Genomic DNA, 27326 nt, shown 5'->3' with positions numbered 1-27326 from the left:
TCCCCGCTCCTTTCGCTCGCGTTCTCCCCCCCGCATGGATGGAGCCTGGCAACTTCCAGCGCCCGTTGCGCCCGCGCCCGGGAGGCCTGACAGGTAACGGTCCCGCGGGCCGGCCGGGCCCCGCCCGCCCCCACAGCCCTCCTCTCTGTCAGCTGCACCCCCCCGCACTCTCTTTCCTGTCAGCTCCCCCCCCTCCCGCCCCTTACCGCCCTTTTCCTGACAGGTTTCCCCCTGCTGTCCCCCTCTGCCCTGTCAGGTGCCCCCAGCCCCCTCACCACCCTGCCAGGCTTCCCCCTCCCGATGTGAAGGCTCCTTTGCCAGGAGCCTGGCCCCATCCCTCGTAGAAAGCCCTCCTTTACCCGGCCCCATCCCTCGTAGAAAGCCCTCCTTTACCCAGCCCCATCCCCCCGCCCCCGAGCCCCTCATTCCCCGTTTTCCCCATCCCTGCAGCCTGCCCTTTCCCTCTAACCAAGCACCGCTTTCCCCCCAGCCCCATCGGCACCTGTGTCCTCTGGCTGGCACCTGCCCCCGTGCCAGGCTCAGCCCCTGCTTTTTGCCTTCTCTTTCCACCCCACCTGCAGCTGACACTGCCTTGTCCTCACTTTATTCTCCCCTTTCCTAAGGGCTGGCTCTGCCCTGCGCCCTCCCCTGCTCACCTTTCCTCGCTAAAACCTTCACCTGAAACTTTCCCCTTCCATGGGGAGTGTCCTGCAGCCCCTTTCCTTGGAGAGGAGATCAGCCTTTCCTCCTCTGCCAGCATCTGCTGGCTGAACTCCTTCCTGGAGCTACTGGGCCATGTGGGTCTTGGCATCGGGCTGTTGCTTGTGCTGGGTTGAGGTTGTCTTGCGTCTTCCCTTTCTTCCTGTGGATGGCTGTGTCAGCTGGAGGATGAAGGATGGAGGTAGGATGCCAGCTTAGAGGGCTGCTGCCTGAGCTGTAACAGCCATGTGGGCCAGCGTCCCTGGGCATATCCAAGTTTCCCTGACACTGCCATCCTCATGTGCTGGGTCTGTGAGGTCTCAGATCCTACCTCTTCTTCTGTCCACCTCTGTTGTAAGCAACTCCTTCCTCTGTTGTTGGCTGCCTTCGTGTTCCGAGCCATCTGTCCTGGGGAGCGACTGCTGCTCCTGGCAACTCCTTCAGCTGTAGCAAAACCACCTTTTTACAAGGTGTCTGCTGCTAACCAGGTCCTTTCCTCTTGTTTCTCTAGGTTTGTTAAAAAATCTACCTCTCTGTACGTATATATTTTAATTTGGTCCATGACCTCTTGGAAAGTCAAAGTAAAGAGGATAGGGAAAATAAGTTGTGAGGTTAAAGAAGCCTACTGAGTTGGGTCCTGGGTGGTATTTGGATGGGTGAAGTAATTTTTAGGTGCTTAAGGGGAGGGTCACAGAAATCTTCCTTTGGGATGAGTCGCGTATCCGCAAGGCTTGTACTCTGCAAAGTGCTGCTTTTTTCCATGACCTTGAGTTTGGAGACTGAGAAACTTGGGCACATCCAAACAGTTAGGAATTGGGTTGCTTGCTTAAGATTGCTAATTTAAGAATGAGTGCTGCTGCTGTGTGGTGTTTCTTAGTGCTGATGGAGCTTTTCCTGAAGGGCAGTTATCCCCAGGTTTGAACTTTGAAGCCCACGTCTGCTGGACACCTCTCTGTGCCAGTGTCTTACTGCGTAAGTGAGGTGGGGAGGTGTCTGCAGGTGGTTCTGCGAGGGGAAAACACATTCAAGCAAAGAAGCAGCCTCCCAAATCCTAGCTGCGTGGGACCGTTCCGTATTAAAACAACTAAATTGTTTGCGTTATCAATGCTGGGGCTTTGTTTCCAGACTCAGAGCAAGTGTTTCAGGAAAATTAGAAGAACCAGCTGGGGAAAGCCAGAGAATCTTGTTACTCCCTTCCTCCCCAAATCACCCTTTCAATGTGTACTTTTCCGGGAGCTGAAGGGGCTCTTAAGTTACTCTCAGTGTAAATACAGCCCAGTAGATTTTGAGCCCACAGCCCGCGGATATCTCTGGCTTGTTAATTTTTGACTGTGGGTTTACAGGCCAAGTGTTGCGAAAGTTCTTTTTCTGCCTCTGGAGCTTTGCATTGCAGGAGCAGATGAGTCCACGGGTGAACTGCAGGTGGGATGGTCCTCTTTGTGCTTCAGGGTGTAGTTCAAGAAGAGGTTGTGACTGTGGATGAGGTGACAGCTGTAAGTAGATCTCAGGTTTTTAGTCCTGCCTGGGGTATTCCAGGCAGGTTTGGAACAGCAAGGGATGAGGGAAGGTTGTCCTTGCTTGGAATTGAGCACAGAGATGCTCTTGAAGGGTGATGGAGAAACGTGCTCCAGTGTCATCTAATAAATGACCAAAAAAGGTCACGATGGCCTCTTAGGTGTAGCCAAAGTGAAGCTGCTTGTGGGATCATCACTGGTAGCAATAGTACAGATTTATCCGAAATTGTTCCTTGTTACTGGGACTGAATTGTCTCATTTCACCAGTAGTTGGTTGTGCAGGTTTAGTTAAAAGCCCGAGAACTGCATGAATGGTTTAGGAAACGATGTATCTAAAAGGGAACAGAATTTGCACTGCTGGAAGAAAAACCCAGAGGTTTTGCTGAAAGAGGAACATCTACACCAATTTACATGCCTTTAGTGGTAACAAACGGACAGACTCTTTGACGGGGCTTCATGACTGGAAGCCTGTATGTGTCTAAGAAATCACAGACAGAGTTTCTTCTTCTGTGATTACTTTTATCTATTTTCCAGGAGACCTACAAATCTTAGAGGGTTTTATGCTTTATGCCAGGATCAGTTTCTAACGTAATTGGAGACTGTTAATCTACGTGTACAATGATGTGGTCAATATAGTCTTTACCATTTGGAGCTCTTAAAGCATGTTTCATTGTTGGAGCCCTACTCCATTGAGTCAAAAACGAGCTAATTATCATATCCATGATGAATGTGATCAGTTGTGGCTAATGGACAAAGTCTGACCTGGAATGAGAATTTAGGACTTCTTAATTCTTTGTCTGTGATTCCACAATAATTTCAGGTTGCCAAAGCCTTTACAGCTGTGGAATACCTGTTGAGCAGTAAAAAATAGCATCGTGAAAGCAAGAATGGATCTTAGTCTTCTTGGCAAAGGATATACACATGTCCTGGGAGGCTTTTAAGCATTTTACAACATTCAGTCGCTAAACCAAGCCCTGTCTAGGCAAGAGAGACACCTTAGGCTCGTGCATTCCTGTTTGACTGTCCTTTTTTTTTAATAGTCAGATGCTAAAAAGCGTGCATCAGCACCTCAGGTGTACTAGGCACTGAACAATTTGCCAGCGTAGCCTTGGATGCAGGTATTGGTATGTTTAAAGTCGGTTCTACATCAGATGTTTTGGTTTAAACTCTGGCTTATTCTGCTTTGTGTCAACCAAAGGGCCAATTTCGTGGCTGATTTTGTTGACTTCTGTCTTTCAAGAAATAAAGTTGTGTTCCTATCTTATTGAGACGTGCTGAACGACGATCTGTTGAGAACACCTCAGAGTTACTGCAGCTGACCATGACCTGTCCAGAGAGCTCCACAACACATCCGTAATCCCGAAAGCACTCGCAGAGGTTGCAGGCTCCTGTGTATTGCTGTGCTCCTCGAGCAGTGCGTGTTTCAGAGTTCCAGAAGGTGTAAAATGCTGCGGCATTTTCTCTTTGTTGGAGAACAAGAGAATTTGAGTCTCTCTTGAGGAGTGGTACCCTCTGAGCATCCCTTTCATACAGTCAAAGAGTGGATTTATTACTGGTTTTGCAGTAACTTATTTAGCAGTAAAATGGCTTCTTGGTATGGATTATTTCTGCCTGTAGAGAAAGGAACATGCATATCTCCATGTGTGTCCTTCAGGTTATTTGGTGCCCTTTCTTGCTGGACAGGAGCTGTTTAGCAATTATCCACAACTAGAGGTAGGAAACCTGGCAAAAATACTTCCAGGGGTCTTAAGAGAGCACTGGGGCATTTGTCAGTCGAGAAGTGACTGCCTGCTTGACTCTGCCGTGATATTAGGCCTCTTTGGGGTCCTGAGATCAAAAGAAAACTAAACTGCTCTTAAAGAGGAAGACAAGCAGTCCCTGCCTGGCAGGGAAGAGGAAGGCTTAACCGGATGCTGCTTGGAGAGGTGGGCCTGCAGAGTCTGGGAACGTTGCAGGGAAGCATTGAGAGGAGTGGAAAGCTGCAGACAAGACTGAGGCACTGAGATCTTCTGGAATATTGTCCCTCGTGTCTCTTGATGATGTACTTTGGGTTAATGGATCATTCACTTCTCTGGAAAAAGTTGTTTCACTGTCATCAGTCACCGGTCATGGGTTCCTGCAGAAAAGTGCTGTGCGAGGTCGGGTGGCTGGTGTGTTTAACAGGGCTGTGCGGAGGAGGAGGAAGGGAGCCTCGGGGTATAATCTTAGAGGCAAGAAGATTTTGAGTTTTGTACAGTGAGAACCAGAGTGCCTTGCCTGAGGGGTGAGCTGCTGAGGGGTCGCAGAGCAATGGAAGTTCTCTCCGCCCTGTTGCAGCTATAGATGGAGAAAACACTTGTGTATCCTGGAGGGTTTGTTTAAGGAGGCCAGTCTGTGGGGATCCAGCCTAGGAGAAGGGCAGGTGGAGGCTTGTTAGCTGGAAAAGGTGTCTGGAGAAACTGGAGGAGATCCCAGGTACTGATGCCTCCCTGCACATTTAGTCTATCCAAACTTGAAGCTGCTTTTTGAGTTGGCAGTCCTCTTCTCTCGCTTGCAGAGCTTAGCAGAAACGCGCGTCTGGAAACCACGTCCTCGTGGATGTCTCCAGCAGCGCAGCTTATTGAACCTAGCTGGCACGTGTACGTAGAGCTGGCCTTGGGCACCAGTAGCGATGGGTCTGGCCTGGTTTCCCGTGTTTACTTCTGAGCTGCAGAGTCAGCAGGATCCACCTGCCCTTGTGCCAGGGCCCTTTGCTGCAGGTGCCCGCTGCCTCTCCTTCCCGTGCTTGTGAGCTGTTCGTGAGGGCAGTTGTTGGTGTCCCCTTGTAGATGCTGTCTCCATAAACAGGCAGAACATTACCTGCACTGAGCCCATGTGGAAAGCCAGAGGCTGGGTACCAAAATCTGGTACCTCAGTCATCCTACTACAAGAATTAGCGTGGAATATTGGTGATAAAAGCAGTCACAGCGCTGCCTCGTGCTGTTGTGCCTGGGAGTGAAGCAACTATTACTTAACCTGAGAGTGAGTGAGGTTAAAGAAGCTGAAAACATGAGTTGTCTTCCTGGGCGGGCATGCTGGCTTTCCTGGTGCTACAGGGTGGCCGCCCCATCCCTGGAAGTGTTCAAGGCCAGGTTGGACGAGGCTTTGAGCAACCTGGTGCAGTGGAGGGTGTCCCTGCCCATGGCAGGGGGGTTGGAACTGAATGATCTTTGAGGTCCCTTCCAACCCAAACCATTCTATGATTTTACTTCTGGAGTAAAAGGGCTGTGGATTAAATATGTGCACAATGGACAAATACATCTACACTCAGTTTCGGGCTGGCAGGGATTCTAGGAGAGCCCCAATTTATGTGCTGAAACAGACGATGGGGTCTAAAAAAAATCTCAACTGATTGCCCCAATATCTGACAGTGTGAGCTGAGCTGCTTCTGCCCTAGTGAACTGAAGACGTGTGGCAGAGGACGTTGGCTTACTGGACACATCTGCTACAGAAACTGGACTTGGGCTGTGGTGAGTTTGGGCTGCCGTGTGTATACCTGGGGTTTGAATCCATCCCGGTGAGAACACGGCCTCGTTAGCCCTCGCTGGGCAGGGACTGGGAGCAGGCGTGCTGTGCAAAGTCCTCGTGTCGTCCTGCCTCGCCTCGCGTTCAAGGTCTGCGCTCTCGCTGTGGGAATTCCATCAATTTTGTTCTCATCAGGCATACAAAGTAGGACTGGAATACAACTGTGAGGGCTGCTGGTCTTCTGCCCTCTGTAGTAGGGACGTTCCTCGTTGGACACCTACAGACAGCTGCGCCTTTCCTCTCTGTTGTATTGGAGAGATCCTATGGCTACCCAAAAATCCTGCTTAGGAGCCCACTGCAGGAAAATCCAATTTTCAGTGTGTTCGTCTGGCTTTTCTGCTGTCTGTAGGTCTAATGACGTTTCTGTGCTCGCTGCAGAGCAGCGCAGGGGCACCAGCTGTGTTAGGAAAGCGATCCTGAACCTCCACTTTGGACAAATTCTGCTTTCTGTAGAGGAAAAGTGGATTCTTGGTACTTCCTACCCACGAGGAAATGCCTGCATGGGCACACCAACAGTTTTTTGAAAGCGAATTGAAGCTGAAGCCCCATGACTTTGTGTAGGGGGTCCTGGGGTGCAGGAGCCTCGTGATCTTGCTGTGTGGCCCTGAAGGCACCGGTGGTGGAAGGTTTTGTCAAAACCTGATCAGGCAGGGTTTGTCAAAACTTCTCCTGACCTCAGGGGAGCTGGTTGTTGCTGCGTTTCTGTGAAATGTTCTGGTTTCAATGAATCAGCATTTCCTCATTTCAAAGAGGACTCGTCTGAAAACTTTGGCTTGTTCTGCCTGTGAATGCTTTTAAAGAGAATTTAAAGCTACTGAGTTCCATAGGACAAAAAGGGAGTTGAAAATTTTATTTATTTTTTAAAAAGAACTGTATGTAAATGAGGTGAATGATGTAATTTCTCAGAGACTGACTGGTCCTGTGCTGGACAGCCTGTCCGGAGCAGGGTTGTGACAATCACTCTGCAATTTGTTTTCTAGCAAGTGTAGCTAAATTTTATGGAGTTTAAATTATTTAGGTTAGGGTATTAAATATGGAACTCCATTAAGAGTGTGGAAAACTCTAATTTTGCCTGGAAATACGACTTCAGATGATTGCCCCTTTTCTATTGCTGATGTAATTGGGTGTTCAGATGATAGTGTCACCTGATGGTTGGCTGTGTTGATTTCCAAGGAACACTTATGCTTTTTCGGTTATATATTTTTTTGGCTGGTGGCCAAAAGAGAGATGCCTTCTTTATTCATGATATTAGAAGTCTTGTTGGTTGTAGAGTTTGGAAAACATGAAATGGGACATGAGTGGACATGTAACGGTGGGAGGCGAGCTGTGAAACAGGATGGCACCCTGGACTTGCAGGGTCTTTGCTCGCATGGAAACATGGCCTTTCCAGGCTGATGGAGTCCTGGAGTTCTGCTCATTGTGAATTTCTCTGCAAATTGGGGATGGCCTCTTAAGTCAGATGTTCTTCAGTCTTACGTTGTTCCTTCCCACCCTTGAGTTTCTTCAAGGAGCCTTTATATAAAACTTTTCAGTTCTTAGCCACTACTATTTTTTGAAAATAAAGTACTTGATGTTGTATATGAATGGCCTAATACGTTTCTATGCCTGCTTTTATTCCCTCCCCGTTCTCTCCTGCAGGTAATTAAATGCCCTTAGTGTGGATCTTTGCTCTGTTGGCATGCTTGGATGCACAGCAGCTCTTCCGATAGCTTCTTTTCGTTTGCCCCATTGCAAGAAGATGGCAAAAGCAAACATTACCAGAGACATCATCCACAGACAGATCAAGGTATGTGTTAGCCACGTGTTCGCCGGTGTTGGGTGGAGAACACATAGAGAATCAGCTGGATTGGGAAGTACTTATGTTGTTGCCTTTACTTCTGAAAAGATCTCTGCTACTTACATATTGATAAGCTGTGTAAGAAGCTTAAGAGACCAAACACACAGGACCTGTCGCTGTCCTTAATGAAGACCTGGGGTGAAGTATGGCATAACAGGAATACAGTTCTCCCTAGCAGGAGCACACTGTGCTAGTTTGACATCAGCAGGTCTGTTCCTTTTGAGTGCAAGGTTGAAAAGAGAAGTGTGGCTACTTGTGTTTGGGCACCACAAAGGACCCTCAGCTAGCTTCCCTCACGAGTTTTCTGTCTGCTGCTTTGTGTGTCCTCTTCGTGTGATCTTGCCTTCAAAGGTATTTTCCGACTGTAGTAAAGCTAATGATCTCTGTCTCAGTCTCTTTCTGTCTCTTTTTCTTTAAAGAGTGGTGTGTTGCTTCCTTTGTGTAGGGAAAAACTTTTACGGTGGTCGGAGCAGTCGTCTGATGGCTGCATTTGTGAAATACCTCTTAGTGTGAAAAGACTAGCTGCAGCAGACACAATAGGCAATTATTGCTTGGACTCAGAGGCCTTAAATCATTTGCAGCTTTCCTGGTAATCAGCATTCACAAAAGTGGTCTGTTAGTGGCCAGAATGGGGAACTAGGAGTTTGAACGCTCACTTCACTTTGCAGTTTGGTACCAAACTTTGTATTATAAACTTGTAATTTAATCCGTGCGCAAAGATGTGTTTTGCTGCTCTAACAAGGAAGGGAAGGTACTGTGGTTAGAGCATTAGCCTGGGACTTTTTCACACTGTCTGCTCTGTTAGACTTTCATGTGTGACCTTGGGAAGATTGCTAAGTCTGACAGTTCCTTGTAGGAAAAGCAATATCCTACTGCACAGCCCTCACAAAGGCACTGAGGGTGCAATAGCAAGGCAATTATTGCAGCACCTAGCACCAGGCCTAGCAGTGTTTTGGGAATGCTATCCGTAAAAATACATCAAGGAGGTTGAAGTTCGTAATGAAAGTTCCTACAAAAAGCCTATTTTGGTTTGGTTTTCCTCCAGTCCCGTTGTATCTGTCTCCGTTTTGTTTTCAAATGGCTTTTGGTGTATGGAGTTCGTTACTTAACGTTGGTCTGCAGAGCTGTGGCATAGTACACTAGTTCTTTGTGTCTGCTCTCTGACTACTAACGTGTTCCTAGTACCATAAGTGTGGTTTTTGATGTTAGTGTTCTCACCGAGGCTGGATCAGCTCCTAGGAAGGAATCTCCTCGGACATTACATGTTCCATCCAAAATATGACTTGCATTCCCTTTTCTTCATGCCTGCCTCTGCAGTTGGCCTTCTTTCGTTGAAGCCATCTGCTAATGCATCTGTGAACCCTGTGAGATCGCAGGGGAAACAACTGTCCTGCTTTTCTTCACCTTCATTTGTACTGACGCAGTTCTGTGGCAGCTGTTCTCTTCCCTGTAGAACAGGCTGTGCTGTGGTACTGCAGCTACGTGCTCCTACTCCATTTCTGATGGAACAAGCCATTTCTAAAGGATGCTGTCCAGTTGCGTTCCCTGGTACTTTGCCCCATGGTGGTGGTACTTCACGACAGGTTCTGTGTACTGGCAGACTTCTGAGCAGCTGTGGTTTAGTACTGCAGTCCTCAGGAGTGAGTTCCTTCTGAAATCCTTACCAAGGGATAGCAACAGGCATTCCCCAGCTCTTTTGTGTCTTTCATTTCTGGCCCAAAGTAGGCAACTTATTCTGTCTTAGTGTGAGCCTCTCAAAACTTGTCTTGGCTACCCAGCTGGAGCCTGGCAATTAGATAAATGTCATTTTAGACCAATGCAGGGGCAAGGGAAACATTGATTTATAGCAATTCAGGGGCAAGGATTACGAACTGCCTAACTGGAGATCATGCAAAAGATGTCTCCCTAGTATAGGGCAGGTACCTGGTGCTATGGACACCCCGATACCTGGAAAGGTCCCTACTTGATTTTTTTAAAGTTCTTGAATTTTCTCTGAAAGGGAAAAAGGAGTGTTTTGTTTGCTGGAGTCAGTGTGGTGCTTGTTTGCTTCATGCAGGAGAGGGGTGCACTGGGCTTCGAACGCCACTATCACGTCACCGATCCGTTCATCCGACGCCTGGGCCTGGAAGCAGAATTGCAGGTAGGTGGGCAGTGCTTAAAAAGCAAACTGAGCTACTCGTACAGCTTCCCGCAGAGAGGACAGCGTGCGGGAGCGCGTGGAATTCTCTCTCTTGTATGGGATAGGTACTGATTACTTAGTCCCCTAAACTGCCTTAGAGCCAGGAATAGCCCAGTGGGATCTTGCAGGAGCTTTCTGCGCTACCTGATGCACCTGCAAGACAGCCTTGGACGAGTGTGGATCAGCTCATCCTACCAGTGGTGCCTGAAGAACGCAGCTGTCCACTGTTGAAGATGTTCAGCTCTCGTGCCGAAGAGTGTAATGAGTTGCCTGAAAAATAGGTTGTTGAATTACACTCTGACACTGTAAAAAAATCTTAAGATTATCTTGGTTTGGGGGAGGAAAGAATTCTTTTGTCCCCCTTTCCAATCACATCTCCCTTATCAAATGCTCCTCAATGCTCTTAAGTCTTTCCTGGTACAAAAAATTGTTAGTTAATTGGGGTGAAGATGTGCGATACAGTCACCCAGCAGCAAGGTGCTTCCAAAAGCGTTACCAAAAGTGCGTTTTCCCTGCGTTCCCAGAGAACCTGTACATGTAATCTGTCAGCCTAGCCGAGGGCTTCCGAAGCAAAGTCACCTTTTCATGTGTACAGCAGGATTTCATCCGTAGCCTCTGAGACTAAACTGACGTTTTATTCAACACTACATTATTTTTTTTGTTCCATTTTGCCTTTTTTACCCCAACTGCTATAGCCTGTCTGTCTTTTCTGGAGGTGCTTATCTGCCATGTGGGTGTTTGGTGTTTTTTTTTTCAGGGTTGGAATAAAAAAACCTGCTTGTGTTGGAACAAGTTGTTAAAGTGTGGGGAGCTCGCTATGTCCTTGTCTTAGAACAGCTCTGTTTGATAAGTCTGAAGTTTGTGTAATACCATCTTCCCCTTTTTTTTTTTTCTCAGGGTCACTCTGGGTGTGTCAACTGTCTAGAATGGAATGAAAAAGGAGAGTAAGTCTGTGGCTTGGTTCGGGGGATCAATGAACTGGTAACCCCAGGTTCTCCCAAGAATAGGATGTAGGTCATCTTCTCGTAAGCAGCTGCTTTCCGTTCCTAGTAAAGTGGAGCTCAAGCTCAGTTTTGAACTGTCGTAGAGCTCATGCTTCAAAAGAAGATTTATTTTGTTAAATATATCTGGATATTATTAGAAATGCCCCTTTAGTGAGTTCAGAAGGGAAATGGTCAGACTAAGAAGTGGAGATTGAAGGCTGCTTCTCTTCTCTTAAGTGGTATTATGGATTATAATGGATCTTTAGGATTTGCCCAGCTGGTAGTGACATTTCCCCACCCCCTTCACCATGCTGTTAAAGGCTTCTGCTGGGGGACAAATACATGAGAGGGAGGTAGAGCATTTACCCCTCTCTACAATTTTAGAGGGAAACTAAGCATAGGAACATTTCTATTAACCAAGTGGAATAAAGAGTATCTGCATGAGAAATAATTGGATGGAAGGGAGAGCGTATGTTTCTTGACATGCCTTTTACAAGATCCAAAGTGTGCTGTCTGATGCTCTTCAGAATTATTTACCAGTGAAAATTCCATGTACTTGAAAGAGATCTGGCTACAAGGAAATAAGTTTAAAACAGCTGATGTCAAATTCTTTTGCTTCAGATGAAGGTAGATGTAGAAGGCAAACAGCGCCGTGCAATGCTGCTGCCACACCCTGCACTCAAAAAGCGGTCTGTGAATCACCGAATGAGGCCTGGCTCGGGAATGCTGGGGCACATCCGAAGTCCAGGAATGCATGCCTTGGCTTGGGTTCGAGGATGATGTGGAGCAGTTAATGCAGTCAGGCTAATAACGAAAATGGAGGCCCCGCATTTTGTTGTTGACCAAATGCTCCCATTGTTTTCCCCTGTGCCCTCTGAATCTGTGGTGAGCTGGTTCAATGAGCGAAACCAAGGAAAAACACTCGCTTTGTTTTCCATGGAGTTGATGTTTGTCTGGTTTAGCTCCCTGAACTGGCTGAATGGATGGGCGCATGGGGAGCAACAAGAGCACATAGCTGAGAAAAGAGAGAGGAAGTGGGCTTCTCAGAACTGAATTAACTTAATGACTGTCTGTGGTCAAACCACTCTAAGAAATTGGTTGCAGCTTAGAGCAGAAGAAAACATGATGCATGCTTCTCTTCTGTTCCTTTTAGCTTGTTGGCCTCTGGCTCTGATGACCAGCATACCATCGTCTGGGATCCTCTGCACCACAAGAAACTCCTTTCTATGCACACAGGACATACTGCAAACATCTTTTCTGTCAAGGTAGATGATTGGAAGGAATAAATGGCTAACAAAATCAGCAACCTAAACAGCAGGAGAATAGATCCATTCTGGGAAACGTTTTCATGCAAGCAGTTTCCCTCCCCAAATAATTTGGTGTTTCTAACGTTGAGGAAAAAAAAAATGCATTAAATCTAATACCTGCCCCCAGGCTTATCCCATTCTCTCTGTAAAGTCAAAGGAAATGGTTGTAGCAAATTGGGATGTGTGATGAAGGGACCAGTTTGTGTGCTGCTGTAGTTGGTGGCTCTTGAGTGCGCGCACCAGCATATGTGTAGTGTAGATAATATGATGGGTTGTCCTGTGTTCTTAAAGCAAGCTGCTCTGTCTGTGACCTGCCAGGACAGCTCAGCGATGTACATGTGAACAGCCTCAGCGCTCCTTGAGTTTGACTGTCACATCTGTCTCCCACAGTTCTTGCCGCATTCAGGGGATCGGATCCTCATCACGGGAGCTGCAGATTCCAAAGTGCATGTCCATGACTTGACTGTCAAGGAGACCATCCACATGTTTGGAGATCACACCAACAGAGTTAAGCGGATTGCCACAGCTCCCATGTGGCCTAACACCTTCTGGAGTGCAGCAGAAGATGGGCTAATCAGGTACAGAACTCTAGTCATTCTGCCCCAAAATTAATTGGATTAGGATCCATTGCAGTGTGTACTATGGACAGATCTGAAGAGAGAATGTCTCTGTGCTAAAGAGCTTAAGCTGATCTCTCCCTTTCCTGAAACTGGGAGGATTCATCTTGAAATTCATCTGGAAGTGTTCAAAGGCCAGGTGGGATGAGGCTTTGGGCAACCTGGTGTAGTGGAGGGTGTCCCTGCCCATGGCAGTGGGGTTGGAACTGGATGATCTTTGAGGTCCCTTCCAACCCAAACCATTCTATGATTCTATGAATCTGTGAAATAGAGGCTCCTCTGATAAATATTCCCCCAGCTCCTCTGTTTTCCTCCGCTGAAAAGGGAGGCCAAGAAAGGAATAGCCATGTCAAATGGAAGGGGGATAAAACACTGAGCGATGCTTCCCTCCGGAGTCGTTGAGACTCTTAAATGAGCAATGTTACTACGAGAGGCTGTTCCACTTTTCATATGAGCTACTGTTTGTGAGGTCATGACTTGGAGTTTAATTTGGAACTTGAATAACTTTGTGCACGTTACAAAGCTGGTTTCAGTGGTTACCCTGATACCGAGGCCTAGTGTGGATTGAACCGAAGTGCTTCCAGTAACCTGCGGCACAAACGACTGTTAATGTCGTTAACGTCAGCTCTTCGTGCACAAGCCAGATAATTAAGCGTAGGTCACTGCTGCGCGGTACGAACGCGCCGCTTTGAGTGGTCTGGGGTTCGGTCGCCATGGAAAGCTGACCTCTCTCCTTGCTGCTTCTGTTCTCCAGCGGCACGGATTGCCTGACTCTCCTTTCCCTTTGCAGACAGTACGATCTGCGCGAGAACAGCAAACGTTCCGAGGTCCTGATAGACCTGACGGAATACTGCGGGCAGCTGGTGGAGGCCAAGTGCCTGACGGTCAACCCCCAGGATAACAACTACTTAGCAGTCGGGGCGAGCGGACCCTTTGTGCGCCTCTACGACATACGCATGATCCACAACCACAGGTAATGGCCGCTGGCTTTCCTGGGCCTTGGGGCAGACGTGTGTGACACGGATATCTGTTCGAGGCTCTGGTAGGAGGGAGGAGTTGCAGTGATGTGGCACTTGCCTGTCTCACTGTGCAGTTTTACCCCGTCTTTTCTGTCACCCGCACTCTTTTCGCTCTGTGCGAGTACATCGGGGTGGTGCGAGGCAGGCTCGTGACTGCACGGATGTATAGGCGTGATGCCTTGCCCTCACGTGTGAACAAGAAGTGGCAGCATAGATCAGGCTTCCAGCAGGTGAACGCTATGATTATAAGACTGTTCTTCTCTCTGGCTAGAAAAAGCATGAAGCAGAGTCCTTCAGCTGGAGTACACACGTTCTGCGACCGGCAGAAGCCCCTCCCGGACGGTGCCGCCCAGTACTACGTGGCAGGTATTGGGACCTGTGCTGGGGGTGATTGATGGGACTTTAAGTTAATGCCTGAAGAAGCAGAGTTCACAAGAAACCACTTTTTGGAAGAGTTCTTCTCTGATACAGGGGTGTTCCATGGAATTGCAGTTTATTTCACTTCTATGCTGTGAATTCTTGCTTATGTTGTTACCTGCCCACTTTCCCCGATTTGGCAGTGGTGTGTGTTGGTGAGCTGCCCTTACCTCCTCTTGTCTAGCATAAATGTCTTTTTGTCACTTATATTGGAAAGTCAAGGATTGGATAACCTGGGCGCTACGGGCTTTCTCCTGGAACTGGTCCCAGCAAGGCTGCTGTTCAAAATCTTTTTGGCACAGAAGAGACATGGCTTGTCCTCATCCTGCAGATGAAGAATCAGTGATGCAGTATCTGGGCAATCTAGATGACATTCTTCTCCAGTGCTCATTATTTACTATCTTTTTTTCCCCAAAATGTTTGGGTTTTTTAAAGTATCTTAGACCAGCATGTTGAGCAGCCCAGCTTTGACAGTCTTGTTTCTGATGAGTCCCGCTAGAGGGTTTCCTAGGTCCCCCGAACTGGTCATGCAACACATCTGCTGTCTGAAGCAAAAGAACCCATGTGTGAGCTGAATATTGAGGAGCCTTGGTTTGGTTGTGCTAAGGGCTTTATTAAGGAAACCTGATTAGAGGGTTGAAGATGGAGGTATTTGTTTGCAGATGGCCACAAATCACAGAAGCCAAATCCATAGTGAATGCCTAAAACTGAGATTTGCTGGATTCTGCAGACTTTGTTGTTGGCAAGCTAGTTGTAATGCAGTTTTCTCTTCATACAGAGATGGCCTTGCAGAACTGGTATCTAGAACTTGTGAAAAGACAGCTGGGCTCATCTGCGTGTTTTGGTGGCAGTAGGAAATGGCAAATCACTTAGGTGCACGCGCTTCACGACGTTGCTCTCCTGACAACCTCTTGTAAAAAGGAGCAGCTGGGGTAGGGCAAAGACAACAGTTACTTATTACACTGATATGTGTGGACATCTTCTCTCCACAGGGCACCTTCCAGTGAAGCTTCCAGACTACAACAACCGGCTGAGAGTTCTGGTGGCCACGTACGTCACCTTCAGTCCCGACGGCACTGAGCTTTTAGTCAACATGGGAGGGGAGCAGGTAAGAAGACAGCTAGAGTTTGCCAGAAAGCTTCACGTTCAGTTGTGTTTGTTGGATCACCATACACTGTTGTGCGCTCTTGAGAACAAGTATAGCCACTTCTCTGTGGGTAATATGATTGATTTTAAACTGCTTTCTCATTCAGTCAGACTAAATGCTAAATATTAGGGATTTATTTGTTACACTACCACTTATCAAACTTGAACAGTATTCTGTTCTGGTTTTCGAATTCACATTTCACTCTCTGATAGAGGGGCAAAAAAAAAAAAATCTGGAACTGACCTTTCCTGACCTAGAAAAGATTTCATAATTCATTCTTGAAACACCAGACTGCGTCTGTAATAGAATCGAGTGAATAAGGAACTTACAGAAGCAAAGCCTTCACCTGGAATATTGATTGCTTTAATTTTAAGGGCTGGGTGATATTCATGGATCTTTTGTAAAGCCTATCAGTGAAATGAGAAAATCCTTCTGACAGCATTAATCAGCATGGATTAAGCAGGACCTTCGCTTGTGGGCAGGTTACTCTGTGGTTGTCCTCTACAGATCTGTTTCTCACATGTGCACTCATTCCCTTTAAGAGAAGGTGCTGAGTTAGATGAATTGTATGTCTAATCTGGGCTGTCAATTCCTATGCCAGTACATTTTTAAATTAGGGCTTTCCAGGGCTGCTTTCGAAGGTTCTCAGTAGATCCTAGTTTCATCTTAGAGACTTTTGCTTTGGTTTAGTGTACTGCCTCTTTTCTGTCCATAAATGTTTGATTTCTTCATGATCACTGTGTTAGCTAAAATATCTTTGTGGAGTTGGAGCTTTTTGAGCAAGTTGGTTATGATCAGGTCATCTTTTAAGTTCCGTAGGCGTACAGAGGACTTTCTTACCTCTTGAGTGAGACAAGGCTCCTATTTCTCAGCATTATTCTTTCTGAACTCAGTGCTGGAATGGAATGTGACACTGGTATTGCTGTCATCCTGTGTGTACCTGTCTATAAACAATATTCCCAGTTAGAAAATTGGAAGTAGCAAAACAGAAACATGGAACCATGTACCCGTCTAGCCCTGTTTTACTTCTGTGACTTCAGTATCTATTTCACTGACTTTTTTCATCTCGTTCTCCTTTTCATTCCTTAGGTCTATTTGTTTGATCTAACATACAAACAACGACCATACACTTTTCTCCTCCCGAAGAAGTGCCATACTTCAGGGGGTAAGTATGATGCTATCATGAAAGTGAGTGGAAGGCAGAGTGAAATCACATACTACACAACACTTTTTCAGGATGCAGTCCAGCGAAGAACTAGGAAAATGAAGTAGGGCATGGCTGTTGCTGGGCTGTTTCTGCAGTGCAATTCATACCCTGAGTTCTAAAACTCTTGTAGAGTGACAAAACGTGTGTCTTGAGGGGCGAAGTGAGCTGCTGAGAGCTAAGAAGTGAGCTGTGTGAGCTAAGGAGAATGCCTAAAGCTGTCCACAGAGGATAAAGTAGACTTTGTAGAGTGGTTGAGGTCTTGGCATCCTGCCTTCAACTAAGGGGGAGAACTTTGTGAACAAGCATGGAAATCGTATATTATTTTTATTTTTCTAAACTTATTAGTAAAGTGTAGAATACATCTGTTATCGCCTTATACACCCATTAGGAAGGAGACAGAACAATCTCTTCCCTAGCCTAAGAGTCTGGCCTGGCACTAACATCCCTCCTGGTGGTGAGATAGTTGAATCAAAAAGTCATTTGTTTGACGAGTAAGTAAATCCAAAAGCCTTTTTATTCCTGGCCCTGTTTCTTCCAGGGCCTGTTCGTATACAGATATTGCAGACAGTACACAGTGAGTGGCTACAACGCTATTCCCTGGGCAGAGGCTGACTCTTATCAGGGAGTGTTCCCTGCTCAGCCTCTTCCCGGTTCTCGGAGCGTTCTGGCGGAGTTTGATCTGTGTACTCAGCTCGCCTTAGGCCATAATCTAACACTCACATCCTGGTAGCAAAATATATGCCCTGCCTGCCTTTGCCTCCTGCCTTGAACGCATGTGGGTGATCTGTGCTGTGGTATCTGGTGAGGTCACGCTGTAAATGGCAGGACAGCTTTGAACAGGCTCGCAGCGGTGGAGCTGCAGCAAACGCTCCACCCTGTTGGGCACGGGAAGTTCAGGCAAAGACTGCGAAAAGGTGGTGTGGGTACAAAGGCTGAACTTCGTGTGCCTGCATGTCTCTGCACACTGAAAGCTCTGAGCAGTTCAGTGGACGGGCTGGACGGTGTCCCCGGCTTCCCAACCTGTGAAATGGCCACAGGAGCAACATAAATGCAGTTTGTAAAAAATTCAAGCTGAATATTTTCTATAGAAATGGCAGATGATGTGGCTGCATGACCTTCAGAGGATTACTTCAGCTTGTAACAGCTGCTTGAGCGGTAGGGTAAGAAAGGAACGAAAGGGAGAAAGCATCTGGAATTCCTTTACTGGATTCCTGCGGTGGTTCTACTTATCCTCCTAGTTCTATTAAATGTTCAACAGCTTAGCTCTGTGATTCTTTATCTGAGTGAATCTAAAATACAAAGTTAACAATGTTACTAAATGCTTCTGCAGTTTTAAATGTCAGGTTTCTGGTGGTCTGTCAGGTGCTCCGATTGTGGCCTAGACTCAGTCTGAAGGTAGTTCAGTTCAAGCTGCCCTCTGGGTGTGTATTCTTAGTCCTATGTGATTCTAGTTTTCTGTTCTAGAGTTGTATCGCGAAGGATACTGCAGAGGTTTTGTAGTAAGTGTAAGAAGGCAAACCAAATCCAGGTGGCTGGAGCAGGTGGGGGGGCATGTGTAATCATGGAAGTCTTATTTCCGTTCTGAATGGGGCTGTGGCGTTGGCTTGGCTCTGCTGTAAAATAAAACCCTGCAGCTTCAGATACTAGTTTGTATAATCTACATTGATACTTAGCGTGGCTGTGTATATTTATTTTCTTTTCCTAACCTTCAGAAGTGCAGAATGGAAAAACCTCTACCAATGGAGTGTCAAATGGCATCCATCTCCACAGCAATGGCTTCCGCCTGTCTGAAGGAAGAGCACACGTGAGGTAAGGGGACAGCTCTCCCGACAGGAAAGCCCAATGGCTCTGTTCTTGTCCTCTTCCTCTTGCCAGGGTTAGGTGGTGCTAAACAAGGTGTGAAGTGCAAATCCCCTTGGCGTGTTGACTTGAGTGTCAAGTGGGTGGAATGTTGTCCATGAGGATTTTTCCCCTCTTATGATGAATTACTGCAGACAAAACTAAGAAATGACTTTTCAGGCCTGGAAACAAGGTGTTCTTAGTTGTCCTGAGTGGTTGTTACTTCCTGGCCTGCAGGAACTGTGTCTTGGTAAGTGGGAGAGGCTGTCAGGTTGAAAGAGCCTTGCTTCCCTTTGCCATTTTTGGGGCACTTGCCTGCTACAAACTGAACTGAAGCAGCCAAAATTGCTTTACCACAATGATGCTGGAGTCTGCATGCGAGCTAGAAATGGATGGAAAACCTTCTTCTATTGTTCCTGCTGCTTGCTTTCTTTAAGAGCAAAAATGCAGTTGGGGCGAAGCAGAAGCAGACCTGAAGTACATCTTGCTGACTGTTTTTCTTCCAGCTGATGAGACACGGTTAAAATCAAGACATGGTTGCTTAATACCATATATGGGTAGTCTAGGTTCCACCAAAGTCACTTCGCTGAATGTTTTCAGCTTGTTTCCTCTAGATGGCCCCTCCACCACAGCAGCAAAGATGTGGGTGGAATTTTGGGTTGCTGAACATGGGCCTTGTGCAGCCCTGTGAACTCGGATGCTTGGTTTCCTTCTGAATTTGCATTCTGTTACACATTGCTAAAAGAGGGTTGGAAACGTTAGTTATGCAGTCATAGCAAAGATGTTTTGGTGAAGTCTGAGGGATTAGATGCTTAAAATACCCACTGTTCAATTTTCAGTATGTGTCTGTATATCAAGAAAAAATAGAAACAGTCAGATAGGCAAAAAGAAACCTTCCTCCTAAATTCAGGTTATTCAGGTTCAGGGTCTCTTCTGCCTTTTTCTGAAACTTTTGGTATTAGCTAATGCTTGCTGGGACTTGCTAAGCTAGAACAAAACACTGCAGACATTTAACTGGAGTTAACAGAGCATTGGCATGTGAGACTTACCTGTGCTCCTTTCTTCTTTCCCTTCAGTCCTCAAGTGGAGTTACCTCCATATCTGGAGAGAATCAAGCAGCAAGCCAACGAGGCCTTTGCTTGCCAGCTGTGGACTCAAGCCATCCAGCTATACAGCAAGGCGGTCCAGAAAGCCCCCAACAATGCCATGCTGTATGGAAACAGAGCTGCTGCCTACATGAAGCGCAAGTGGTAAGGAAGCAGAGAATATCAGAGAGTTTAGTGTCAGGGGCCCTGCTGGTGCCTGACTTCTGAGTACCACGGATACCCTGTTGTCCACTGCGAAGCACCTGGCTCCCCTCTGTGTGGAGCAGGGTTGACGTTACTGGATCAAGCCGTAGGTGGGTCACCTCTGGCACAGAACAAGGGGATTGCACAGCAGCACACGCTGGAGAAATTACAGCCGCAGATACCGCTCAGGCAAGCACAGCTGGTACTAGCTCATCGTTTTGCCTACTGGCATGCTGAGTAATGTTCTGTTCCTTTCCTGTTTAAAAAGAAACCAAAAATCCACTTCTGAGTAACAGCATTATAAGTGTCTCCAAGGGTGTTTGCGTTTCGTTGAATAGTTCTGATCTGCAGTAGAGTATGGCTCTAAATCTGCTATCAACAGATGAGGTAATGGTTACTAGGCCTTATAATTTCCTATCTCGTGATATAAGATTATTGTAGGATTGCCTGGAGTTGCTTTGGGTGCTGCTTTACCGAAGTAACTGGTACTGCAGATAGTCAGACGTGACCTGGTAGTTCCTGTGCTGCCTCAGCTGACCAGCATTCCCCTTGTCTGCAAGCAACCCTCTCTGAGGGATCTGGGGAGGTGGCAACTGGTGCCTCAGTGTCTGGGGGAGGTTCTGTCTTGATTGTTGCAAAAATACGCTGTTAGCCTCTGCAGTAGGTAGTGTCTTCTCTGACCAATAGCCAGAGCTGCGTCTGCAAGATACAGCTAAGTTATTTTAGCATCTGTCCCCTTGAGCAGAGTAAGACTGAGTAGCATGACTTGCCATTAACATATTTAAAATAGCTGTGGTCCTTCATCTACATTTGCTTTGTGAGGATATCCTTCTCCTCTCCCTGCTGAAATCCCCAGTATGAATTCTCCTATCTTCTTGCCAAGATAAAGTGCAGCCAGCAGTTGTTGTGACTGTTGGTAACTGGCCTACTGGCTGTTTTGCAATAGCAGAGATTTGGGACCTGCCTCAAAAAGACCTCAGTGTTCAGAGGGAGAAGAACAATAGGTTGGGATTAAGGAATGGAAGACAGAAGCTGAGTGCTGATCTCATGAATGACATTTTTCTTACAGGAATTGTTTTTCCCGAAGGATGTTGGCAGATCTGAACCTTTCTGTGTGTCAGCTAGTGCTTTGCTACAGTTTTTGGTAGCGGGGAGATGTGAAAATAAATGCACAGTGGATTTCTGTGGCATGCAATGATTAGAATTTAAATAGTACTGAGCTGATATCTTCTCAGGTGCAGAAAAGGCAGGGCACTTTCCTGCTAGGAACAGCTCCTGGTGTATGGCAGGAGGTGACTGGGATGTCACTCAGAAGGAGGGTGAAGCAGTTGGACAGCAGCTCACGCTAAACCACCGCGTTGTGTCGAAGGTGTTCTTTGCAGTCAGAGCAGGAACAGCTGTAGGCCACCCTGCAGAATGCTGCAGGTCTTGCTTTGGCCTCGTGCTTTGAATAAGAGAGATCTAGAATAAAGGAAAGTGTGTAATTTCCAAACCTCCTTTTGCTCGTCTCCCTGAAGATGCTACTCATACTCTTCAGCACTTCTAAGACTGTCCTTTTAAAATTTGCTCATAAGAGCCAGCTGCATCACTCTCCAGATTGCTTTTAGCAGTCTGTGTTGCCAGTACTCAGCTGATTTCTAGTTAGAGCATTTTGCACAAGCCGAGTCAAACCTGTAACAATGGGAGAAGTCAGTGCCTGCTTTACATCTCAACGTGTGTGTTTTCACACCCTCTGCTGGGCTCTCTGACCCTGGTAGTTGAGGTTGAAGGATTTTTGAGAGAGGGCGGTTCACCCCCTTCCCCTTGGGACTGTTTCAGACTTTGGTAGGTGCAGTGCACGTAGGTTACAGGTGCAAAACATTATTATTATTATTATTAGCCATCCTACGGAGACTTGGCACTCTCTTAAGACAGATTGTGGTGCCTCTGAGCAGTTCAGGCTCAACACTGGTACACCAGGCGTGCCAGCCCTGGCTGACTTCTCAGCCTCTGTCAGTATGACATGAATACCAGGATACAAGGCTCGTCAAGTCTCTCCTGCTTCCAGAGCACAAGCGGAGACATTCTTATTCTCATGGCTTAGGGAAATCAAGCGTAGTCTCCAGTAACTGTAAATAGGATATAAATATCCATCATGATACTGGTCTGCTGTAACACTTATTTCTAAGACTTAAAGGTTTTTCCTATGAAGGTGAGAAAAGACTGGTGCTTTAGATATCTGTCTGTCGGGTCTATGAAGTGTGGTGGTTCTGGAGCTCCTTCTTGAGGGCTACAAGTGGCTGTGAGTGTGGGCAGGGAAACGTGCTGCCACGCTGTGCGTCCACAGAGGGGCACGCGTGAGCCGTCGTGCTCCGAGGAGTCCCTGCTGCCTTTGCAGGAGAGGCCTTGTGTCTGCTTGGCCAGAGGGTTTGTGCATCCTCCATCTTCAAAGGACTTCCCTAAATGTGTTCCATCAGCGAGCTCTGCTCTGTCGGATTTAAAATGGCAGGTCAAGACTTGCTGGGCTTCCTTGCGTGGTCACGTTACAGGGCTGCCTGTAGACGAGTGGAGGTGCTGGTCTTGGTCAGATGGTGCCCCTGGGAAGCAGCAAACGCTATTAGTACGGGGGCTTGTGGGGTGTCTGCTTGCTCAGAGGAAGCTGGAAACAAGAAGCTTCGGAGTGAAACGAGGGCTGGGAAACAGCAGTGGAAAATGTATGCTGTTTCTGCTTGGGCTATCTAATCCACCCCGCCTTTTCTTCAGGGATGGGGACCATTATGATGCTCTAAGAGACTGCTTGAAGGCCATATCCTTGAATCCATGCCACCTGAAGGCCCATTTCCGTCTTGCCCGCTGTCTTTTTGAACTCAAGTACGTGGCAGAAGCACTGGAGTGTCTGGATGACTTTAAAGGGAAGTTCCCAGAACAAGCACATAGCAGTGCCTGCGATGCACTGGACAGAGACATCAATGCAGCCCTCTTCTCCAAGAGTGATAACGGTGAGTGCGAGTGTCCAGTGTGGTTCTTCAAGGTTATACTAAAATCTAATGGTTGGACAAGGAATTTTCTCCTTAAACTGCCCATCTGAAGTACAGCTCCAACTTCTGAGAGAGATTGATTGCTGTTGTGCACAAAAACTGGCCTGAGCCTGTTCTTTCCTTGCACCTGGTCCCAGTTTGCTCTTGAGTGAGAGTATGATAAAAGGAGTCTGATGTACCCAGGAGATAATCTGGAAGGAAGCTTGTGTTTCCAAACCCTACTCCCTGCTGGAATTGTCCTTAACTCTTTCTCTAAAGCTGTTGGGGTCTCCTAGAGTGCCTTCTATTTGCTGAGGACGTGTTCCTCCCCAAATTGTTATGAGGGAAATCTGTTGTCTTTCCAGCTGAAGACAAGAAAGGGGGTGGCCCCATCCGGCTGCGAGCCACAGGTCGCAAGGATTCCATCTCAGAGGATGAGATGGTGCTGAGGGAGCGCAGCTACGACTACAAATTCCGATATTGTGGCCACTGTAACACTACTACAGACATCAAAGAGGCCAATTTCTTTGGCAGGTACGTTGGCAGAGCGTAGTAGGGATGCAGGACAGGAGAGTGAGCAGCAGCAGAATGCTCTCTTCCGTCGGATAAAGCCTCACGCGTAGCCCCGTGTGACCATCCGTAAAATGACGCTGACGCTGGTTTGCAGGGTTGAAAAAGATGACAGAAACCCTCCTCCTTGTGTGGCTGCATGAGTAGCTGGTTCAGTAGCAGATCCACAGAGGACTTGGTTGGGCTAGCGTTTCAGAAAAGCCATTTGGGATTGAAAACGTGAATCCTGGGGATGGAGGGAACCAACACAGAAAGCTTTATCTGGATCCATAAGCGTGAGGGGTGGCAGCCTGCTGATTGTAGAAGCCAACTGAGATTCTCCTGTCTGCTAGAGACTAGCTTTGGCTCTGAGCTGTGATCTCCAGCCTCTGCTCCTCTCACCCTAGCAATGCACAGTACATAGTCAGTGGGTCAGATGACGGCTCCTTCTTCATCTGGGAGAAAGAAACCACCAACCTTGTTAGAGTGCTGCAGGGAGACGAGTCGATTGTGAATTGTCTCCAGCCTCATCCCAGTTACTGCTTCCTGGCTACCAGCGGCATTGACCCAGTTGTACGACTGTGGAACCCTCGGCCAGAGGTAAGAGCCGCAGTGAAAGGCTGTTGTGTTGTCATGAGAGGTAACACGTTCCTGTCTTCCCTGTTGGGATCTCTTGAGAGTTGCAGCAGCAGCAACAGCCCCTCTTTGGTCCTAGCGCTGCCGTGCTGAGTTCTCTTCCTTCTTGTCTTGCAGAGTGAAACCCTGAACGGCCGCGTGGTAGTAGACATGGAAGGTGCTTCCCAAGCTAACCAGAGGCGAATGAATGCGGACCCGCTGGAGGTGATGTTGCTGAACATGGGGTACCGGATTACAGGACTGACCAGTGGTGGGGCTGGAGGCTCAGATGATGAAGACAGCTCAGAGGGGCAAGTCCAGTGCCGGCCCAGCTAAAACAGAACTGCCTCTCCTTCCTCTCATTGTTTGGCTGAAAGGGAACCTAGTTTCCTTGGTCCTGAACTTTCTCTGATGAATGACTGCACTGTTTCGCACTATGCACAGAGTAGGACAAGCTGGCAGGGGCAGGAGCGGCTGTCTCTTTAAACCATCGCCACCACCTCCTCCTCCTCCTCCCATCACGCTACTGAGCAGCATGGCAGTGCAGTCTGGGGTTTGCCTTTAGTGGAATTTAGTCCCAACAGGGGTCTTTGAGTTGTCTGTAAGCAGTGTAAGCTGGTGATTTGTTTTTCCAGAGCTGCTGTATCATCTGGTACAGGAGGATGTTGCCTGCATTCGTGCATTTGCGGAGGGGATGTTAAATTCCTGAATAAAATACAAACCTAGGGCAGGGGTTATGGAATGAATTTACTGCAGTGGTCTTGGTCTTGAAAGCTTAACTCTGCTTTTGTGCTACCAGCCTGTCTAGAGGCCCCTGGTTTAGGATTGTTGGCCATGAAACACCTGTTTTATCCCATAACATCTTTCTTCTGGCTTCCGTCTCTAACACGTTGTCACCAGATGTAGCTGTGTTGTTTTAAGGACTGGATATTGCCTGTTTTGTCCCTGGGCATCTGTCTTAGTTGATGAAAACAGTGAAGGCACTGAGTATGTGCAGCTCAACAGGGCAGGATGTGCTTGCCCAGCTCTGATACTTTCTTCTGTGGTCTGTGAACCCGTGGAGAAAGGAGACGGCAATGGGAGCAGGTTTGCTCAGAGGCCCAGGACTCACGTAGCTAGAGCTACTGAGGAAAGGGGCTGGTGACAACACTCTTCCAGAGCTTCTCTCTCTGTTGCCCGAAGTGTGTGTAGCTGTATTCACCTGCTCCTCTCTGTGTCACCCGTGCTGGAGCTGAGAACATTGCCACCGTGCATATGTTGCAACTAAAGTTTTGAGCTTTTAGACAGCAGCGTTTTTGTGCAGCCAGTTGCTCTGTCTTGGCCAAGGTGGGCCTTCTCATTGTTGGTGTAATATCTGATGGATTAGTGGTCCTCTCAGGAACCCTCCTTCCTCTTCCTGCTCTCCACACACTGACTCCAGCTGCACAGCCAGGAGTACCCCCAGAAATGCAGCATTGTATTTCCATTCCTCCCCCTCTCATGTAACATGCAGCCCTGGTTTTCCCTCTCGCAGTTGCCAAACACTAAATATCAAATAGATCTTACACAGCTGTGCTACAACCGAATCCGAAGAGGTTGGGTTTTTTTAGGACTATCAACTAAGACCAAAGAGCCCCTGGAGATCTTAACTGCTCTGCGCTGTCTCGTATCTCTTACTGCTGAAGGTCTGAACATGCTAGCCTTGGTCCCAGGGGTGTGAGATGTGTGTCTGGGAGTGTGTGCGCATGTGTGTGTGCTGCATTAAGGCTGTTCTTCCATGTGGTGCAATCCCTGGTCTTCCTGTTCCTGCTGTGGAAAGATGAGAGGCCTCCCTTTCCTCCTCTGGCTGCTTCTGGCTGCCAGGCGTTGATGAGAGAGACTGCGCAGTGCTGGCTGATCGAGGGAACTGGCTTCCTCTCCCTTCCAGAACAGTCTTTATGAAATGAGTAAGCCTTGTGCAGGAGGGAGAGAGGTCACAGAGGCTTGGAGCTGGCAGCGTCTCTCCAAGGACACTGTTCCCTGCATAGAGAGATTCCCAGCGCTTCCCTGGTAATCGCAGCGGAGCTCGCTGGGATCTGATCCCTGCCTCTTGGACAAAGGTGTCCGTCTGCTCTTTCACGAGTGGGTGAAACTGAGCCTTGGTGAGCCCCTGTCTTGTGGGCATGTGTCCCCCGCCACCCAGAAATGACGGGCTGCCCCTGGGCTCCGCTGAGCTGTGATGGCAGACTCGCCCTCCATCTTGTGCTGAAGCAGAGCTCTCCCAGGACAGATTGTCACTTGGCTGCTGAGGGCACGTTTGCTCGTTTTCGCGCAGTGCCAGCGCGGGAGATGTGACTGTTCAGCTTACCTGTTTGGTCATGTACGAGCTCCCCTGCCCCAGGTGCACCCTGGCACTCAATGCTCCTCAAAACCCAGAGGCAACAGGAAATTCTTCTCACTTGGGTGGCTTTTTGACATGGTCTGGCCTTTTTTTGCTTAAGGCTTTCCTATTAGATGCATCCTCCTTTTTTTTTTTTTAATCTCCTCCTCCCACTCAAACTTTTTTTTTTTCCAGCTTTCAGTAGACAATGTCTGCAGACTTTGATTTTTAAACTGAGAGACTGAGATGGAAAGCTCTGAAAAGAACAGACCTCTCCCTCCCCATTCACCTTTTGCTGTGGCAGCTATTTTTTGTTGTTTTTACCCTTGTGAGACAGTGCAGCTCTTTTACCTGCCAGTTGCAGTGCAAAAGCTACAAGATTCCCTGCCTCTGCAGTGGATTGCTTTTTTTTTTTCAATGGCTGCTTTGGTTAAAAAAGATAAATAATAATGGGAGAGAAGGGGAGAGAAAAATCTTTCTGCCTCTAGCCCCTTTTCCCCTTGTCGTGGGCAGACTACCTGCTTTGTGCTTCTTAATGAGGAATTTGTATTTATTGGTGAGGGAAAAAACATGCTGGGGAAGTAGGGAGAAGATGTTGCTTTATTGACCTCTGCTGTTTACTTCAACCCCCTCTTTGGGAAAGCTTCTTCCTGCTCTTTATGGTTAACTCTTTCTAGCCTGGGATATGCAGGGATGCCTCCTTTATTTTTGTATTCTAGCAATGGGCTCTCCGTTAGGAGACTCTAGGATTCTCTTAGTGTCGCGATGACCATTGCTTCTTGCTTTTTCAAGTCCTAAAGATGATCATCTCATAAACTTTGCCCCTGCAGTTGTAGAGGTAACACACAAGCCTTACTGCCCTCATTAGAAGGAGCAGAAAACGTGTTTTTTCTGGTCCCTGGAAGAGAAAGGGTTAAGCAATTAAAACATTCTTTGTTCTAGTTCTTTCTTGGTGTCATTTTGTTTGGGGGATTGTTCTGGCTTTGTTCTACCTTTCTCCTCTTATGGAGGTGGATGAGGGTGGGTGGAGGGTGGCCTGGTTGGACTGGATGTTGTCTATTCAACAGTGCTGCTTCATGGAGAAAAGAGGCCCCAGTAAACTTGAGTGGGAAGGGGGCTGGGGACCCCAAAATATGGCTTGTAAGCTGTGGTGGCTAATGAGTTAGTGCTGGTATTAATTTATCCAGGCGTGGGAGCTCAGATCTGTAAGTGGAGCGAGGGCCGGGGCTGT

General features: G+C 47.5%; 1 protein-coding gene across 3 annotated transcripts; it reads left to right on the top strand.

Annotated features, from left to right (window-relative positions):
* On the top strand, window positions 1–27036 carry WDTC1 (WD and tetratricopeptide repeats 1). Of its 3 annotated transcripts, none has more exons than XM_086625936.1 (16): window positions 1–93; window positions 7395–7542; window positions 9650–9733; window positions 10670–10716; window positions 11909–12020; window positions 12453–12640; window positions 13470–13652; window positions 13970–14064; window positions 15108–15223; window positions 16352–16427; window positions 18185–18278; window positions 19385–19558; window positions 22340–22575; window positions 22959–23127; window positions 23550–23742; window positions 23896–27036. In XM_086625936.1, exons 2-16 carry the CDS (start codon window positions 7435–7437, stop codon window positions 24091–24093), a joined length of 2073 nt encoding a protein of 690 aa, XP_086482062.1. In that variant the 5' UTR covers window positions 1–93; window positions 7395–7434; the 3' UTR covers window positions 24094–27036. The 3 variants fall into 3 exon arrangements, with proteins under 3 accessions (XP_086482062.1, XP_086482061.1, XP_086482063.1); XM_086625935.1 differs by having other exon boundaries at window positions 18182–18278; XM_086625937.1 differs by lacking the exons at window positions 23550–23742; window positions 23896–27036 and adding an exon at window positions 23261–23340 and having other exon boundaries at window positions 18182–18278.
* The last annotated feature ends 290 nt before the right edge of the window (window positions 27037–27326 follow it).

Source organism: Tauraco erythrolophus, chromosome 24 (genome assembly GCF_009769465.1).
Source record: "Tauraco erythrolophus isolate bTauEry1 chromosome 24, bTauEry1.pri, whole genome shotgun sequence".
Lineage (NCBI taxonomy): Eukaryota > Metazoa > Chordata > Aves > Musophagiformes > Musophagidae > Tauraco > Tauraco erythrolophus.
The sequence above is the reverse complement of the archived record's forward strand: the minus strand, read 5'-3'. Positions and strand labels throughout refer to the sequence as shown.

Coding starts and splice junctions, on each gene's coding strand:
- WDTC1 (XM_086625935.1), top strand. CDS start 7,435: ATGCTTGGATGCACAGCAGCTCTTCCGATAGCTTCTTTTCGTTTGCCC. Junction 14,065..15,107: donor CGCCCAGTACTACGTGGCAG/GTATTGGGACCT, acceptor TTCTCTCCACAG/GGCACCTTCCAGTGAAGCTT. Junction 16,428..18,181: donor GAAGTGCCATACTTCAGGGG/GTAAGTATGATG, acceptor CCTAACCTTCAG/AAGTGCAGAATGGAAAAACC.